Genomic DNA, 18,857 nt, shown 5'->3' on the forward strand with positions numbered 1-18,857 from the left:
GTGTTAAAATATTTTTCCATTTGATATCTTTACTGTATATTTTCGATTCATTGTCTGTTAAAGTTGGTCAGTGTCATTTTTTCAGGAACGCGGAATCAGCTCAAACTACCAATTAACATGTGGTACTTGTTACTTTTCTCAGCGATGGTAGAATGGACCAATGACAGTCACTTACGATAACCCGATAAGGGTTTTTAAATATAAGTTTTTAGAGATATCTGAGGCGGATTTCCAGTTGTACCCTAGGCAACAATCATAGGAATAATAAGATTTAAATGATTATACATTCTAATTTACAAATATTCCTAATAACACAAAAAACGTCCTGAGATTTGAATGCGGCTCAATGGAGGATTCGGCTCACTGGGCGCTCCCCTGCAGGAATCATTAGTTTGTGACAGCATAATTAATGACACATGCAAATTTAATCACATTCATGTTCAACAGACCTAAAAAGAGCAAAACGTAATGCCACGACGCCAAAAACATTTCGTAGATCTAAGTTACAGTTTTTCCAAGCACAATTTTGATATATATATATATATATATATATATATATATATATATATTTGTTTTTTTTTTTTTTTTTTTTTTTTTTTCCCAGTGCTTCTGTTCAGAAATCATGTAGAATTATAGTAAATGTACCAAATTGTACAATATTTCCAACTGGAATTTCTAAAATAAGCAAACCTAACAAATCCGAATGGGATCCTTTATAAACTATTAATAATTTCCAATCATTTCCAATAAAATTTCCAGGATTTATATGATCTGTTTAGTAGTCAAACATTATTTCAATACAGTTCTGATAAAGATTACGCACGATCCAATGGGATTCTTTACAATCAAATGAGAGCGATTTCAATTTATCTAACAGAATAGGATTATTATTTAATCCCTTTTGGATGCTTTAGGCCTGGCTGCATATTATAGTAAAAATTCCAATATGAATCCTATATAAATTCCTTTGAGATGTTTTGACTAGGAATGTGCTTATTCATATAGAGCAACACATCAAACTATTACTTATTTAAATTGGTTGGCAGTTCAGATAGCACATGATCTAAACTTTCCCTTGTTGTAACTTTTTGATAGGAAAATTTAAACAGGTAACTTGTACTGTATATGTCTTGCCTTTTAATAGAGAACATATATTGTTGTCAACAGTTATGAACATCATTCACACAGGGTGACAACACATAATTAAAATCCCCAAAACCAAAACAGGCATAAAAATTAAACTAATATCAATGATGGGTTAGAAAGTAACCAGTGTCCAATCACTGAAGAGAAAGTTCTGGTGCGTTAAGGAGCTCTCGACCGACATTAGAGTCTCTGAGAGCGAAGAATGTAACGCCGGAGCTGTACGCCGCTGGAATCATCAGATGCGTCGTCTTTGGGTGGCCTTCATCATTGAGGTCTTCTTCACTGATTATCTGTCTGACCTTAGCTGGAAATAAAAAAAGAACATTGACAGTCTAAATATATCATAAACAATTCACAATGCAATGCGCTCGACTTGACCTTCCATTTACATTGTGTTGAATGAATGGAAATTATGTTAGCTATAATTTAACATCTCTTTCTTGACTCATTATTTGATCAGACTGACAGAAGTTGACATTTTTACACAAAATTAGATTCAAATGCAAAATGACCCTTTTTGTCGTACCCTCGACATGCAATGCTGTCCAGCGCGGGTCTGGATTTTGGTCTGAGATCTGTGACAGTTGAACATCTGGTGTGAGTCTCTTCAGAACGTCCTCACGGCGAATGAGCAGCACAGATTCACTGCACAAACGCTCATGAACTTCCTCTTCGACCACTACAAAAGACAGCAACTCATCAATATTCTGACATAGTTTAGACAGAAACACATGCAGTAAACACGTTAGATCTTAATGGGGCCATATCATGAGAAATAAAATTTTCCTTGAAACAGAATACTAAAAACATGCTGTAATTTTCAGAACTCAAAAATACAATCCTAGTCCAAAATAACCATTTATAGAACCTGAACTGAAAACAACAACTCATTCTGAACTCGCCTGTCAGACAGATGAACACATTAAAGGAATATTCTGGCAGAGATGTGAAGCTTATTTTAAAAAACACTAATATTAACTATTCTGTTAACCTGTGTATTATTTGAGCAATAAAGTTGTTTAAATTGTCGTATTTGCAAGATTACAATTGTTATGGTGTTACGTCGTCATGGCAACGAAGTTGTGAAATTGGATCATTTTCAATAAAGGGAAAAAACCTGGTTTCTAAATAAATTTACAGCCTTTGAAAACCTTTGCTCTTCCTTTAGTAAACATGCAGTTACACAAAAGTAACGTGATACACGTAATTTTGGACGCACCCACATCCAGAGGATTGGTCATGAACACAGCACTGGGTGCCACACCGAAGATCAGCTGGTGATGCCAGGCATCAGGAATCTCCTCTCCTGCAGGAACCGCACGCTGCATGTTCATGGTGGCGACAGGAACAGCTCCGCGCAGAATCCAGTATGCCAACCACGGCACCAGCTTCACCCGCCGCTGTGGATAGAGACTGAAGAATCGACCGACCACAAGACCCCCGCTGGCCTCATCTGCCCCGTCTATCAGCTGCAGGTGTGTCGCACCTGAAGGAAGTACATCAATGTGACATAACATATCTTTGCTCCTCTGTATTTGGACATTTAATAGCATACCATTTTACTGGAATTGGCTTTGTTCAGACAGGCAGCAAAAATCAGATTTTTCCAGCTCAAATCCATTTAGTTTTTGTAGTTTCAATTCTTGTAATAAGATTACAGTTACTGACATTCAGTTATGTTACATTACTTGGGTTACACATATTTTTAAAATAATATTATGCAGAATGCATTCAAAACATGAATTATGCTCATACAGTATGTACATCTATTTGCATTTCTGTAGGGCGTTCCCTAACAAGTAATTTTAAGTGACAAACGTGGTGCGGAGAATGTGACTTGAGTGCGACAATGAACAAGGAGGAAATTTCAATATTATTTTAAATTCGTTGTGGGAAAACACAAACTTTCAGATAAAAATGTTTTAGACAGTAACTTAAAGGCATAGTTACCCCCAAAATTTAAATTCTCTCATGATTTACCAAAGTCTTTCTAGCAAGTCAGTCCACTGTCAGCCATATTTGGAGTGATCTTGGGAGACTATTTCCAGTCATGCCAGTGCAGCTCCTATCTACTTGAATGGGAAAAGACCGAAATTTCCAAAACGGTTGGTCAAAATTATGATCAAATGACATATTTCAAATCAGCAGTAAAATCTGACAACACTGATATCATAAACTGTGTTTTTTTACTCATATTAAGCTAAAAAACACTATTTTCTCAACTTGAATAGCTAATGAGCATGGGCGTTGTTGAGTTGATTGATCTTTATCTAAAAGGTGATTGGTTCTTTTACCTGTAAGGCGGGACTTCCTTTCTACATCCGTTGACCATTGGCTGCCTTTGGGAGTTCCAGTTTCTCCCATTCATTTTAATAGAAGTGGCCCAACTCACCCGTATGCCATTCCAGATGTGTTTGACTTTCTTTCTTCTGCAGAACACAAAGATTTTTAGAAGAATATCTCAGCTCTGTAGGTCCATACAATGCAAGTGAACGGTGACCAGAACTCAGGAGGTCCAAAAAGGACATAAAGGCAGTATTAAAGTAATCCATAAGACTCCAGTGTTTAATACTTGTCTTCTGAAGTGATATGATAGGTTTGAGTGAGAAACCGATCAATATTTAAGTACCTTTGTACTGTAAATCTACACTTTCACATTCTGGTTTGGAAGTGACTTTCACTTTCACATTCAGCCACCTGCTGGTTGGGGCTGGTCAAAGGTGGAAAAAAAGGACTTAAATATTGATCTGCTTCTCACCCTCACCTATCATTTTGCCTCTGAAAACATGGATTAAACCACTGGAGTTTTATGGATTACTTTTAAGCTAATTTATGTGATTTTTGGAGCTTCAAAATGTTGGCACCCATTCACTTCTATTATACAGACTTACAGATCTGAGATATTCTTCTAAAAATCTTTATTTGTGTTCTGCTGAATAAAGAAAGTCATACACACCTGGGATGGGATGAGGTTGAGTAAAATGATGAGAGAATTTTAATTTTTGTGTGAACCATCCCTTTAAAAGTAAATTAGTAATCTGATTACTTTTCAATGATGTAATTAGTAAAGCAGTCTGATTACAAATTTAGAGAAGTAATTGGAAATTTGAAGTGGAATGCTTTTGTGAGTAAATACCTAACACTGTTCGGACTGCAATGTGTATTTATAGCAGATATTGACTGTACTGTCTGAACAAACAAATGAGATTTCATCATTCGCAAATTGAGTCAGTCATAAACTTCGGATTAAAAAAAATTAATTGCAGCTGTGTGCAGCGTGAACAAAGGCATAGAAGCCTTTCTTAATGCACATTTTTTGTAGGGGAAGTGACCCAATTAAGCCCACCCTAATCTAAATTTACATGTTTTCTTACAGAAATGTTAACAGCCTTTGAATAATATGAGTATTAAATCAAAGATTAATCTATCATCTAAACACTCATGTTATGTTTTCTCATAAACTGACAAAATTAAGTTACTTTATTTAACTGCAAACGTGAAAAGTTCGTACTGGGCTTATAAGGAACATGTGTACCATTTAAGTCCACATGTGTTCTTAATAAGCCCACTATGCTTTAAAAAATGTAAATGCTTCACATTTTACTAAATAAATACCTCAATTTTGATTCAGATATTTAGATTTAGACTTCACACATCATAACCTGTAAATGAAATATTTAATTGCTGAATCTGAAAGTCCTTATAAATAGATTCAGTATGTAGAGTTGACAATGAATTCAGTTTAATATGAGGTTCAATGGGTTATTTGCTCAGTGGGCTTATTATAAACAATAGGGATCAGTGGAAAATAAACCTAAATAATTTGAAGTAGAGTCAAGGTAAACACATTTTTCATGAATAAAAAACACTTTATTTTACAATGTAGACTATGTTTGTTATTGTTGTTTAAACAAATACAATAATTATTCTGCTTTTAAGCTGTTAACAAACAGGCTTTTCAAAGGCACTATTCCTTATAATCCCACATGAAGACAAAGTTATATTTCTGGATTATAATTACACAGGGTTTTTCCTGCATAGAGAATTATGAGGCAGCCACCTCCGTCAAATTTCGTGCCGCCTCCGACTGTTGAGGAAACTCAGGCAGGCAGTCACGTGCACAGATAGACCCCAAGTGGTGCTCAAGCACCCGCCCTCTTTCACTAGATAAGTGCCCTTTTTGCAAGTCATTTTTTATTTTTTAATTTATATTTTAGTTTTTATTTAAATTTGGCCCTTGGCATCAATTCTCAATTAAACATGTGCCCGACATCTGCATTTAAGTTGTAATTCTGCGAGACCACACGAGCCCCTGCCCCTCCCCCTCTTTGACATTCTTTGTCATTGCTCCTGTTTGAGTTGTTTTTTTTATATTGATAACATAACAGTCAATTCTCTGTGGTCACCGGAAGCGCCGGCACGACCACCTGACTTTTTCCCTGATAACGGCAGAAAGAAATACTCCGTCATTTTTGGTCATACAGATAAGAGTAAGACATCATTCGAAACTATAAAGGGTTTACTTATATTTGTGTACACTCACAATAACAGCAAATCGTTGTGGTTTTGTAAAATAAAGAAATCATACAGGATGTGCTTTCTGCCGTCTCGGTCTCCGTGAACTTCTGTCTGGAGCGCGACACGAAAATGAACCGAAACTCAGTGTATACTTGCCTCGCAGACATGAGAAATATGTCTATAGAAAGCTTGAAATGTCTACTTTCAAATGATCCAATTTAAATCGAAAACAAATATTCTCTGATTGTGTAATCCATATGAAACCAACGAGAGGTACAGTCTTTCCCGTTTGAGCTCATTATCGTTTTTGGAAGAAGACACACTGTGAATTTACCTCAGAAGAAGAGCGTGATCTGATATGGCCTTTCTAACACAAAAAGTGTCTCACAAAAGTAAATTTTGTGAGCGAAAACTGGAGTCTACAAAATCTATTATGTGTTTCATGGCCTTATTTCAGTGACTTAAAAATTACTAACCACACATAATCTTGATTTTCTCAAAAATGCAAACATGTACATCTCATGTTTGGAGGCTCTTATGTTACAACACTGCTGAGAAAGTGATGCAGTTTATTTATTCATTTTGTTAATTATTCATGCTTGACATTATGACTACAATCATGTCAACTTTATCTGGGCAAAATTTTGTATTGTTATCTCAAAGCAAGTTATGGCATTTGGAACCAAGGTAGCCTTTTTTTATCAAAAGTCCAAAAAAACTCTCCAAACAAGTGATCTGAGGGTTTTACTGAACCTATGTACTACTTACATTTGTAAATGCCACAATAAAACATAAACATAATTACATAGAATAAGTAACAATAAGATCCAGCACTGTTTCAGTTGTGCGCATGGTAAATCAAGACCTGTCAATCTAAGCGATCAGTCCAATCCAAGCTGTAAAACAGTGGCCGATTGGTCTCTACACATCGTCCCTTCCCACCATACCCACCCACATACCTGAGATCAGAGATGATCTTATTATCGGTTTAAGAGGTTAATCAAGTTTGCTGTTTGTTAACTATAAATGGACACTTTAGCTATTATGTTATATTTAATTAATGTTGAACAGGTTAGCTTTTTTAATGAAATATGCTATAAATTGATAATTGTCATTTCCTTCAATCATCTAATTATTAGAACACCTAAAATATGTTGCTTGTAAGTGTTTGCTTCAGCCAGTGGATGGCATGGTACAAGTGTATGTGTGCACATGATCAGGATGGTACCAAATCTGCCTCATTTTGAGCCAGGAAAAACCCTGAGACAGAGCACTAAATCTTGTTTGAGCTCAAGAAGCTTCTTAAATATTTCCATTTAATATTGTTATCAGCAGTTTTTATTCATTTTCTTTCTTTTACTGAATCTGTCTTTGTGAGCATCACTCAGGCAGTGTCCTGCATGAGCTCCAGATACTCATGAAATCCAACTTTTCAAATACAAAGAATCTGTCATATAGTGACACTTTTCACCATCCAATTAATTTATGATATATAAAAATAAAGTCTGGCCCTAATTTTTTCCCCATGTTTCACTTAGAAATATGTCACAGTATAAAGGTAAAATGGGTCATGATACCATTTCTTGTCGACTTTAAGGGCAACACTGGATGCCTCCATGTTATTAAACTTATGTAAATTACACATGCATAAGTGAATGGATGTAGTGTTTTTTTAGATAGCGATGTACCAGCTTTGCTGCGCGAGTGGAGATAATCTGGCAGCAGCGCTTCGTTCCTCCTAAGACTTGTCCGCACACAACGGTTTACCATCTCTGGTGTTACTTCGATGCCCAGCGCCTGCAGAACATCAACCACTGCAGTCGCCCCGCAGGCCGAGACCCCGATCTGCAGTGTCTGCCTCTGAACGGCTTCCTGGATGGACCACAGCATGGCGGTGTGGGTCTCCTCCTCATCAACATCTCCGGTAGAACTACTGGAAACAGGTCCATTCTCGGCTTCAGGCTGGACCACGTCCATTTGTTTTGGATGATGTGATCTGAATTTGATAAACATGTTCACATGCAGAGTTTTCATTGCTTGTCAAACTTGAAGGTTCTTAAGGGGTATGACAGTTTTGATGTGTAGCATTATGTTTGATATATTGTGAATTGGAATGCACCGAGTTTTTTAGCAGATACTTAAATTACGATAATTGTTTTTATGTTGGGGCCAGGCCAAATGGAATCTGCAGCTGAGGACCTTAGCAGAAAGCTCCAAAGATTTTCATAGAATTCTACTTTAGCCGCCGGGCTACCCTGTGCATGTTTATGATAAAATTGGCCAATTTTATCCTTTCAGCAACTAATAAGAGTGTAGTAGTCTCCGCTCTTTACTCTTGCAAAGTTATGCTTTCAAACAATTTTCCCAAAATTATCCCCCATCTTCCACTGGTCAATAAACGGGTTTCGCGCCAAACTCACACCCCAGTTAAAGGACTATTCTGTGTTCATTACAAGTTCAAATGTAAACTGTAAATCGAATATATTTGTGGCATTATGCTGATTACCACAAAAATAAATTCATTTTGCCAATTTCTGAAGCTTATAATTTTGTAAAAGCACTTAAATGAATTCTTCTGTTAAAACTGGCATATTATTTGAGCTGTAAAGTTGTTTAAATCATTCTTTTTATGGTCATTTTAGGGTTTACGTGAGTACGTCATCGACTCGTCATGGCAACAAGCTGTAAAATTGGATATAACCCTCATGCCATCCCAGATGTGTGACTATTTTTCTTCTGCAGAACACAAATTAAGATTTTTAAAAGAATATTTCAGCTCTGTAGCACGTGAATGGGTGCCAAAATTTTGAAGCTCCAAAATCACATGTGGTTAAATCCATGTGTTCAGACACGACATGATAGGTGTGGGTGAGAAACAGGTCGGCATTTAAGTAATTTTTGGTCATAAATTCTCCTCCCTGCCCAGTAGGGGGCGATATACACAAATAATGTGAATCAACAAAAACAGAAGGAGAATGTGAAAGTGAATGAAAAAGGACTTAAATATTGATCTCTTTCGCTCCCACACCCATCATTTTGCTTCAGAGTCGTCTGAATTACTTTTATGTTGCCCTTATGTGAATTTTGGAGTATCAGAATTTTGGCACCCATTCACTTGCATTGTATGGACCTACAGAGCTGAAATATTCTTCTAAAAATCTTCATTTGAGTTCAGCAGATGAAAGAAAGTCATAAACATCTTGGATGGCATGAGGGTGAGTAAATGATGAGAGCATTTTCATTTTTGGGTGAACTAACCCTTTAAAGATTGGCCCCATTCACTTTCATTGTAAGTGCCTCACTGTAACCCAGGGGTTTTTTTTAAGAAAAGGAGGGGCAATTCATTATTCATTTTTGTGGTTATCATCATTCTGCCACAAATACTGTAGATTTATCTTAACTTCTATTAAGCCAATATTGCTGTATTGGGCTAGTTGTGATACTCTGTATATGATTGTTGCAATTAATAATTAAATAGAATTCCATTTTATTATTATAAATGCTTGTAGCAGCATTCCTTTTTAAGCTGCTTTGGATAATGAAGATTCTGTGAATTAAATAAATGTGAATATTAATTTTATGATGGCAAACAAATTTACATACTTCAACTGAAACCAGGCGTCAAAACATTATACTGTAACAAATAAAACACTTGTACAGTACAAATAGATAATTATCAATATAATATAAAAAATGTAATTCCTTTGAATCCTGACATAGACCTTTCAAAAAAGTACTGTGGTGGAACCATGGTACAGCTTGATGGTATCAGATGGTAATATTATGTGGTATATAGTAAACATGTGATTTTATTGATTTCCATGATTTTTCCAGGCACTGAAATCATAATTTTAGAATTCCCTGGTATTTCCAGGTTTTTGGAGACATGTCACTTTCAGTCCTCGTTCATTTCTAGCCATGGTAAGCACTGACAGCGAGATATATATATATATATATATATATATATATATATATATATATATATATATATATATATATATATATATATATATATTGCGTTTTCGAACATGCAAACTGTCATCCGCGTTCTCAACGTAGCTGTAAAAGCGCGTAAACCGCGTCACATTAGTTGCGTCGCGTCGCTTCCCGTTGCCTCAGTTGTTGACCAGGTGTTACTGGTTGAATAATGAACTCTTCCTGGTTGTTGGGAGATGATTAGACCCACAGGCACAATTGAAAAATATCAATAAAATTAAGATATCGACTCGATACACACCACTTTCCCAAGGGAAACACAACAGGAGAGAAAATCCCTCACATCGGTTCCTCTCGCTCCTCTTTGCGCCGTCTCCGGTTTGTTTTTATTCCGTGATTGGCTCTCGTGACTCTGCCATAATGTTCTGATTGGCTTGCAGGACGTCGCTACTGTACTGTGATTGGTCTATCAAATATGACAGCGGGTTTGCGTGTTTAATCTCATTGGGCACAAGTTCTGCTGAGTTGCCATCTTGATTTGACAAATTTCAATGATTATTTGTTGGAGTGTTTGAAATGTAGAGAAATGTAATTTTTGGAAGAAATTAATAATAATAATAATAATAATAACAATAATAATAATAATAATAATAATAATAAAAAATAAAATTATTAAAAAAAATATATATATAATAATTTTGGAACCTCGGAAAATCGAACACATTTTACTGAATACATTGAAATTATAAAAAAATAAACGGAACATTTTTTAATGTCTCCACCTTATTCCTGGAGGTCTTACTGGGGAAACGGATGTGCTATGAACTTCCGCCGGAAGTCGTTCTGTATCATTCGCTAATGTAGGCACCCTGTTTTCAGATGGTATTAGGATGTGATTCAGATGATCCGATGACAAGTGATCAGCACTATATACGGGTGTAAATGGGGTGCAAAATCTTTTGTGATCAAAATAAAAACAAATAAAAGATCAGAATAAAAACTTTTTAGCATAATAGAAGAATATGATTTACAAAAAAAGCCCTAGCCCCTTATATACACTGGTGGCCAAAAGTTTGGAATAATGTACAGAATTTGCTCTTATGGAAAGAAATCAGTACTTTTGTTCACCAAAGTGGCATTCAACTGATCACAATGTATAGTCAGGACATTAATAACGTGAAAATTACTATTACAGTTTGAAAAAAAAAAAAAAAAAAATCTGAACTTCTTAAACTACTTCAAAGAGTTCTCATCAAAAAATCCTCCACGTGCAGCAATGACAGCTTTGCAGATCCTTGGCATTCTAGCTGTCAGTTTGTCCAGATACTCAGGTGTCACTTCACCCCACTCTTCCTGTAGCACTTGCCATAGATGTGGCTGTCTTGTCGGGCATTTCTCACGCACCTTACAGTTTAGCTGATCCCACAAAAGCTCAATAGGATTAAGATCCATAACATTCTTTTCCAATTATTTGCTGTCCAATGTCTGTGTTCCTTTGCCCACTCTAACCTTTTCTTTTTGATTTTCTGTTTCAAAAGTGGCTTTTTCTTTAAAATTCTTCCATAAGGCTTGCACCCTTGAGTATTCTCTTTACTGTTGTACATGAAACTGGTGTTGAGCAGGTAGAATTCAATGAAGCTGTCAGCTGAGGACATGTGAGGTGTCTATTTGTCAAACTAGAGACTCGAGACAACTAGAGATGTACTTATCCTCTTGTTTAGTTGTACATTTGGCCTTCCACATCTCTTTCTGTCCTTGTTAGAGACAGTTGTCATTTGTCTTTGAAGACTGTAGTGTACACCTTTGTATGAAATCTTCAGTTTTTTGGCAATTTCAAGCATTGTATAGCCTTCATTCCTCAAAACAATGATTGACTGACGAGTTTCTAGAGAAAGCTGTTTCTTTTTTGCCATTTTTAACCTATTATTGACCTCAAGACATTCCAGTCTATTGCATACTGTGGCAACTCACAAACAAACACAAAGACAATGTAAAGCTTCATTTAATGAACCAAATAGATTTCAGCAGTGTTTGATATAATGGCAAGTGATTTTCTAGTACCAAATTAGCAATTTAGCATGATTATTCAAGGATAATGTGTTGGAATGATGGCTGCTGGAAATGGGTCTGTCTAGATTTGATCAAAAATGACTTTTTTCAAATAGTGATGGTGCTGTTTTTTACATCAGTAATGTCCTGACTATACTTCGTTATCAGTTGAATGCCACATTGGTGAATTAAAGTACCAATTTCCTTTCGAAACAGCAAAATCTGTACATTATTCCAAACTTTTATTATTATTATTTCTTGTATGTTTTGATTTGTCCTTTTATGTACCTGATCCCACTGTTATAATGCAAAGATGTAATGTTGTTGCCATGTTGTTTGTACATGACAAATTGTTCAATAAAAAATAAACTTCTTAGTGGAAGTACCGCCTACATATCACGCAAAGCATCACAGGGCGTATAGAATAAGGTGGATACCTTCCTTGTGGATGTTTGATTATATTATACTATGTTTACACTCAAATTAAACATTTATAAATTCAAATGACATATATAAATTTTAATTTAACGCAGTTGATGATGATAATAATAATAAACTTCAGTATGTTACTGTTACTGCTATACAAAAAGAAAAATGGATGTGAGCTCACTTTCAGTGGGCTGGTTATGGGTTCAATTCAGAAGTGGTCGTTATTGCGAAACTGAATTTAAAGTTAATGTTAGTTAGGTTTGAATATAATACTGCCACGGAATGTGATAGTCACGTGCGTTGATGGCATAATAACTTTACATTTCATCGGCATTTCCCATATGTCAGTCAGTGAAACAGTGTTGCCAACTTAGCGACTTTTCAGACCCCTTTAGTATGGTGACCGTGAAGTGCAAAACAAAACAACAAATATAAAACACAACGGCAAATCCAAAGACAAAATAACAATTCAGAAACACATCAACAAATCATAAAACACAATGGCAAATCCAAAAAAATGTAAGAGCAAATCAGAAACACAACAGCAAATCAGAAAACACAACAGCAAGACAAAAAACAACAGCAATTCAATCGAAACGGAAAGGGTAGGTACCATAGCTTCTCACCTGATTGGCTGTGTTAATTAGACCTAGTGCTTTCTTCAGGATTGGTTCACTGATTATATCAAAATCCATGCCAAAATGTCACTGACTGAAAAACGAAATAATTTGCAGTGTTTTTTCTCTCAGGAAAACAGTAACAGGAAACTTTATAACACAGAGAGTAAAAACAGCCAGCGGGAAAAGTTAGTTTTAGGTACGATGTTCATCTACGGTCTCATGGTTCATCTAGTGCATAAGGGACTGTCTTAAAGTCCACAAACTGCGCTAAAATGTTGGTGGCGTCCAAAGCGTTCACCATGATAAAGGTTCCGGTTGCTGCCAATGGATATATTTTCCAAGTATATCTAATTATATGGATATAGTATTCAATTATTTTTGAAAAAACACCACTAAAATTCATCAAGATGTAATTTTTACATTACAAAGGTTGTAGCAGGCTGCACAGTGGTGTGAATGACTAACTTACATTGTTTTGTTATTATTCATATTATTATTATAAAAAAAAAAAAAAATGAATACTCTATATGTATAATTCCACATCCTGGGAAAATTTCATCTAGAGTAAATCAGCATATCTAATAACAGCCTTCTACAACCTTTACAATATGAAAATAATATCTTGGTAAAATTTCAACAATATTTTTTTTTCTAAAATAATTTAACACTGTACTCATAATTGGACATGCTGGCTTCAAATGTAGAAAGTGAGCCATCACGCCGGCAGTCTACTGCAACCTTTAGAATGAGAAAATGCTTTTTTAATAACAGTGTTTGTTATGTTAGAACATGCAAGTCAATTGAACGAACGCTTGGACACTGGTGTTTTAGCGCAGTTTGTGGAATTTTTAGACGATCCTAAAACCTAAAACTTCTCTCGCTTGCTGTTTTTGCTTTCTGTGTTATAAAGTGCCCGTTGCTGTTTTACTGAGTGACAAACCACTTACAATTTACAGTAATTGAGCATTTGGAATGAATTTTGAAATAATCGCCAAGTGGGCAGAGAACCAGGTAAAAAAGGAGGTATTCTCTACACAGCCAATCAGGTGAGAAGCTATAGTACCTACCCTTTCTGTTTGGACTGAATTGCTGTTGTGTTTTCTAACTTGTGTTGTTTCTGGATTTGATGTCGTGTTTTCTGATTTGCTCTTTTGTTTTTGGATTTGTCATTGTGTTTTATGATTTGTTGATGTGTTTCTGAATTGTTATTTTGTCTTTGGATTTGCCGTTGTGTTTTTAGATTTATTTTTCTGTTTTGCACTTCACGGCCACCGTACTTTAGCGACTTTTTTTCTTAAAAGCACCGAGCGACTTTTTGAAAACCTTAGCTGCTTTCCGTAGACGAGCCGGCAGTACTGCCGTGCGAGCGTGAGGTCTTGCTTTCCCGCCGCAATCACACCTCTCTCTGCGTCTACTGTATTCAGTGAGTGCTAGAGAGGAGCAGCACAGACACCCGAATGAGCTGCGCGAGTGCAGACAGAGTTGCCAAGGACCAATCTTGTTTTAATTTAAACAATTTAATTTGACCATTATTTTTCTTATCACTCACTGTTACCCAGACGGAGGCTGTGCGCTGTGTGAGAGAAAAAATAAGACATTCTGTCACTTCTAACTTTCTCTCTGAGTGATCATTTTACATGTAAATATAGCCGAAATCACAGCACAGCCGTTGTCTTTAACTTATGTTATAAAATCAGGATTTTAGCAGTGCAGAGCAGCAGCTTGAATTGCCTGTAAGTGATTACTGGTTAACATGTAGTCTTAATGGGCGGTGTTTCAGTCACTATTTCATACTCGTTACGTTGTCTGACAACAGAAACAGAACAAATATGTACATGAGAACAGCTTTATTGGGAATTTGGCTGTTTTATAATACAGTATGTGAGCACAGAGAGCAGGAGAGAAGAAAACAGATGTAAAGGGCTGACACTAGGCAGAATGCAAATACGACGCGATGACGTCATGAATATGCTAATTAACGCATTACATCATCTAGCGACATTTAGCGACTTTTTGAGGAGGCTTTAGTTACTTTTCATAGAAAGTAGTTGGCAACACTGATTACTCCGCTGATGTTCCAAACACAGGACAGGAGCGATGTGAACGTCAGATTAAGCTGGGAACTAATGATTTTTTTGGAAGCACATGATTTGAATGAAATGCGGATAGATTATTAAAAAGATCGAATGTCTGCATGAATTTTCCCCCAGGAACGCAATTTGTTCGTTTTAGAGGAGTTGCGGGTCTGTTACTGTTGTTATTACTGTGTTCTTACAATGGTGAGTATGTTACATAAACGCTTATAAATGTTGAAACTTGGAATATTTTGGAAGCTATGCTAGAAAATTAGAAATTAGGAGATATTATTTCATATTATATTGATTTTGTTTTTAGTTTATTATAAATATTATTATGAAAAAAGTGAATACGCTATAATAATACAATACTATTACTATGATAATAATATCAATAATACAAATAACAACCTTTTAGTATTAGTAGTAATTTAAGTAATAATAACTATTAGTAGCTATAATTATTATTATTATGTGATTTTGCTTATATATTTCAGAAAAAGCTTTATTGCCAAGTATGCTTACACATACAAGGAATTTGTCTTGGTGACTGGAGCTTCCAGTGCACAACAATTCAAAACAGCAACAACACATAGATTGATGCTATACAAAGAAATTACTTTTAAAGTACTTTTTTGACAATTTACACAATTAATTTATTTGAAATTGACACAATTAAAAGTTTTACATAACTCTGTTGGTGTTTCAAGCTAGAAATATATATATATATATATATATATATATATATATATATATATATATATATATATATATATAATATTATTAAAAAGCATGAATACCATTAAATTATTATAAGAAAAGTTTTTATTACAAGCAACATGAGTGCAATCTGCGAATGGTACCATGCTAGTACCATGGTATTCTTTGGAGTACTTGGAGTTCCATGGTATATGGTAAATTAATATGGTAATCAGTACCATGATGTATATAAAAAGGACCATAGTATTACCATCTGACATCACTGTCTGTGGATGGTACCACCACAATTCTTTTAGTAAAGGTAAACTTGTTTGTAATATTGTTTGTTGACTGGTTATGATATATTTTTCTATATTCCTTCTACAGATTGTACTACAATTAATGTGACAGCTAAAATCGGTGAAGCAGCTATTCTCCCGTGCTCCTGCCCCTCAGCTCTACCCCCGTTTTTCCTTTGGCAGAAGGTTGCAGCAGAAGAGGATGTCATTGTAAATAACTACACAAATGACTCAAAGAACAACCAAATAGACCCGCTGTACTGTAACAGAACTCACCTGAGTCTTCACACAGGAAACTGCTCTCTTGTGTTCGATAATGTGCTTGTGTCGGATGAGGGACTGTACAAATGTTACTATCAGACAGAACCTTTGAGACATGATGAAATCTATCTAAAGCTTACAGGTGAGTATGTGTTTTCCATATCATGATTTTTTAATTATTAATAATAATTATAGGATATACAATAACACATAGGCTAACTTAATGGCTCGGTTCCCTCCTTCACTGAAGGTCTATGGGAATATCTTTTACCTGGTAAAAATTGTCTTAGTTAAGTAACAGCACATCTCTCTTCATCAAGCTGCATGGTTTGAGGAATCATTCATGTCTGTACCACTAATGGTGCGGGACATAGTACAAACTGAATGTTTAATAGCCTACTTAGCAACTAATCTAGCAACTAATCAGAACACTCTAGCAACCGCCTAACAACCAATCGTAACACTCTATCAACCACCTAACAACTAATCAGAATACTTTAGCAACCCCCTAGCAAAACAACCAATCAGAACTCTCTATCAACCACCTAGCAACTAACCAGAACACTTTAGCAACCCCATAGCAAAACAACCAATCGGAACACTCTAGCAACTGCCTAGCAACAAACCAGAACACTCTAACCACACCATAGCAAAACTACCAATCAGAACAATGCAGCAACCCCTAGCAAAACAACCATTCAGAACACTCTAGCAATCGGCAAGAAACCAGATCAGAACAGCTTAGCGAACACCTAGCAAGCAATCATCACTTAAAACTCAGAATCTCTTTTTTCAAACTCCACAAATCTTATGTAAACTTCAAATTTCAAACTAATCTTCAAACTGTTTTAAACTTTCTGGCGAGGCTTTCTCAAATCAACATACTGTTGTACAGTACTAGTTAAAATGTGCTTTACGTTACTCATTCAGCCTTTTAATAATAAATGTTAACGGTTGTCACACTTAGTTGAGAAATCAATCAATATTGTATATAGTTTCTTCACCATTTCATTATCTCTTCTCAGGCACATACACCAGTATGCAGTGTACCCACAGCAATGGCATATACTATTGTCAGGTCACAGGGTTGCATCCTGAAGGCAAGATTCTATGGAGGCTTAAAAGTCAACTTTTGCCATCATCTAAATTGTCTGTGCCATGTAGAAAACACCAAAACACGGGCCTGTGTGACATCAGTGATTCTATCTCGCTAAATCTAACTGTAAATGATACACTAACATGCGAGGTGTCAAACCCTAGTATGGACAGTATAGTCACTACATGCGACCCAGGTAAGTGTGTGTGACATCATTAATGTTCTAAGGCCGAAACAGTTTGTTCAAATCAATTACATTAAAGAAATGTCTTGGGTTCAGTAAAAGTTAAGCTCTATTTACATAATCTGTAACACTGTCAATACTATTGACTATAATTTCACCTCAAACAAATAAAAAATTGTGTTGGCAGTAAAACTCTTACACAAGTAATAATTATTTTCTGTGGTAATCGACAGCACACCTCATAGAGCTTAACTTTCTATTCCACATTTTTCATGCAGCAAATATACAAAGAAGATTAAGTATGTTGTTGTTTTTTGTAGGCCCATATCAGAGAACAAGTGCACTAGTGAATATAGTGACAGCATGTACAGTATGTGGGTTTGTCGCCGTGCTGATCATCATGGCTGCAGCATATGTGGGAATTACATGTAGAAAAAGACACTAGATGAAAGTAAGCCAACTTTATTTCTTCAAATTCATCATGAAATCAAAACTGACCCTATTTACTTTATTAATACATGTTCCTGGTCTTATTGTGGATGATTAAACGGTGCACATTATTTCAAAGTAAAACATTTTTGACTTTGTAATCTTTCATCAAATTGCTTTCATCAAGAAAATGACTTTCCTTTTTTAGCTGACATCTCTAAGACCTATAGTTAACACCGTAATTTATACTAATATTATCAAATAAAGCTAGATTTGAAAAAGAAGCTTTGCCATCCAAACAGTGGTTATGATGGTTGTGAATGCCATTTCAAATACGTTCAAATGTTATAGGTCTACCATATTCTTGGAAAGTGCCATTTTATCAGTATACATCAGATAAATCTCATAATAATTATCCATTAGATAAATTGCTATTTAGAGTAAAAAATAATAACTATCCATTAGATAAATTGCAATTTAGAGTAAGAAATTCTAGTCTAGTTTGTGCTGTTGTTCCTGTTCTTTTAAAAACCTTTTGATGATTGTATATATTGAGTTGAAATCTGAGCTGAAATCAGTGTACATCAGCCATCCTGGTTTGTTTTAAATGTGATTTATGATGTTGTTTTGGCTTTGCAGGAACATTCATTGCAACGCTGGTAATATTAAAAGATTAAAAGATGTCAATATTACAAAGGAAGATCTCTATCACTGTTTGCCAAGCACAACACATTTCAGTTTTTTTCACAAAAGCTTTCACCTGAGGAATTCAAAAGAGCAGCTCAGACTTTCATATTAGTCCAAAGTCAAAAATGTGTGGAAATCTTCACCAAAGAGAAATTCCTTAACTTAATGTGTTTCTTAAAGGGATAGTTCATGCAAAAATGAAAATTCTGTCATCACTTACTCACCCTCATGTCACTCCTTAAATATTCTCAACAATGTCCAAGCAAGGAGAGTCATGTGACGCCATGCAAGGTTTGGACGTGTGAATGGCGAGCTCTGCGCACTTTGCTAGTTTTAACACTATTAATGTCATAAACTGGTGAGATCTGATACACTCTGTTCCATAACAGTTCTAGGAGGACAATATGTCAAAGAATTCAAAATCCTTGG

General features: G+C 35.5%; 1 protein-coding gene across 1 annotated transcript; it reads right to left on the minus strand.

Annotated features, from left to right (window-relative positions):
- Positions 1 to 568: 568 nt before the first annotated feature.
- Positions 569 to 10,006, minus strand: LOC127445349 (uncharacterized). Its single transcript, XM_051705370.1, has 5 exons — positions 9,902 to 10,006; positions 7,353 to 7,660; positions 2,366 to 2,632; positions 1,673 to 1,825; positions 569 to 1,450 (listed from the first exon to the last, which is right to left on the minus strand). The coding sequence occupies exons 2-5, from the start codon at positions 7,639 to 7,641 to the stop codon at positions 1,281 to 1,283; spliced, it is 879 nt and encodes a 292-aa protein (XP_051561330.1). The 5' UTR covers positions 7,642 to 7,660; positions 9,902 to 10,006; the 3' UTR covers positions 569 to 1,280.
- Between the last annotated feature and the right edge of the window lie 8,851 nt (positions 10,007 to 18,857).

The sequence above is a fragment of the Myxocyprinus asiaticus genome, chromosome 8 (assembly GCF_019703515.2).
Source record: "Myxocyprinus asiaticus isolate MX2 ecotype Aquarium Trade chromosome 8, UBuf_Myxa_2, whole genome shotgun sequence".
NCBI lineage: Eukaryota > Metazoa > Chordata > Actinopteri > Cypriniformes > Catostomidae > Myxocyprinus > Myxocyprinus asiaticus.